Source organism: Crocuta crocuta, unplaced genomic scaffold, assembly GCF_008692635.1.
Source record: "Crocuta crocuta isolate KB4526 unplaced genomic scaffold, BGI_CrCroc_1.0 scaffold73, whole genome shotgun sequence".
NCBI lineage: Eukaryota > Metazoa > Chordata > Mammalia > Carnivora > Hyaenidae > Crocuta > Crocuta crocuta.
The window spans coordinates 5,525,161-5,525,984 of record NW_027529443.1 but is presented as its reverse complement, the minus strand read 5'-3'; the positions used below and the strand labels follow the sequence as shown (position 1 = coordinate 5,525,984).

At 51.6% G+C, this 824-nt stretch overlaps 1 protein-coding gene across 1 annotated transcript in view; it reads left to right on the top strand.

Moving 5' to 3' along the window:
* The first annotated feature begins 555 nt into the window (after positions 1-555).
* The window catches only part of SCNN1B (sodium channel epithelial 1 subunit beta), a 24,072-nt gene continuing 23,803 nt past the window's right edge, over positions 556-824 (top strand). The window contains 1 exon segment of the mRNA XM_077760500.1: positions 556-823. Within this exon segment, the coding sequence (XP_077616626.1) occupies positions 556-823 (268 nt within the window).

Below are 824 nucleotides of genomic sequence, written 5' to 3'. Positions count from 1 at the left end.
TTTGATGGATTAGTTGATGAACATCTGTCTCTCCCGCTTGTGGCTTGTAATAAAGGTAGCCAATATGTTGGGCACCTAGTCTGGCTACGCACTGTATTTTGCAATCTTTATGCATCACCTAGTTTCATCGTCTTAGCAACTCTGTACATTAGGTACAATTATGCCCATTTTATAGATGGGGTACCTAAGGAGTCGAGAGTTTAACATGTTTCCCAAGCTGGAAATTCCCAAACAGCAGAAACCTTGTTTATTTTCCTCATCTATTAGTCCAGAGGGACTAATTCAGTACCTGGCATACAGTAGGCTTTCAATAAATGCTTCTTAGTTGGTCGGATGGGTAGATGATAGATAGCAGGGAGGGAGGGAGAGAAAGGGAAAGGGAGGGGAGGGAGGAAGGGAAGGGAGCACAGAGGAAGGCAGGGAGGGAGGGCTGGGATGTGCAGTTCTGTCCCCCCGCCTATCTCTAATGCCCACACTCTGGCCGTGACTGGGACAGCCCAGGATGCAGGACCTGTGTGGCACCCAGCTTTCCGGTGTGTCTCTGCAGGTGCCACAATGCACATGAAGAAGTACCTGCTGAAGTGCCTGCACCGGCTGCAGAAGGGCCCCGGCTACACGTACAAGGAGCTGCTGGTGTGGTACTGTAACAACACGAACACCCATGGCCCCAAGCGCATCATCTGCGAGGGGCCCAAGAAGAAGGCCATGTGGTTCCTGATCACGCTGCTCTTCACCTCCCTTGTCTGCTGGCAGTGGGGCATCTTCATCAAGACCTACCTGAGCTGGGAGGTCAGTGTCTCCCTCTCTGTGGGCTTCAAGACCAT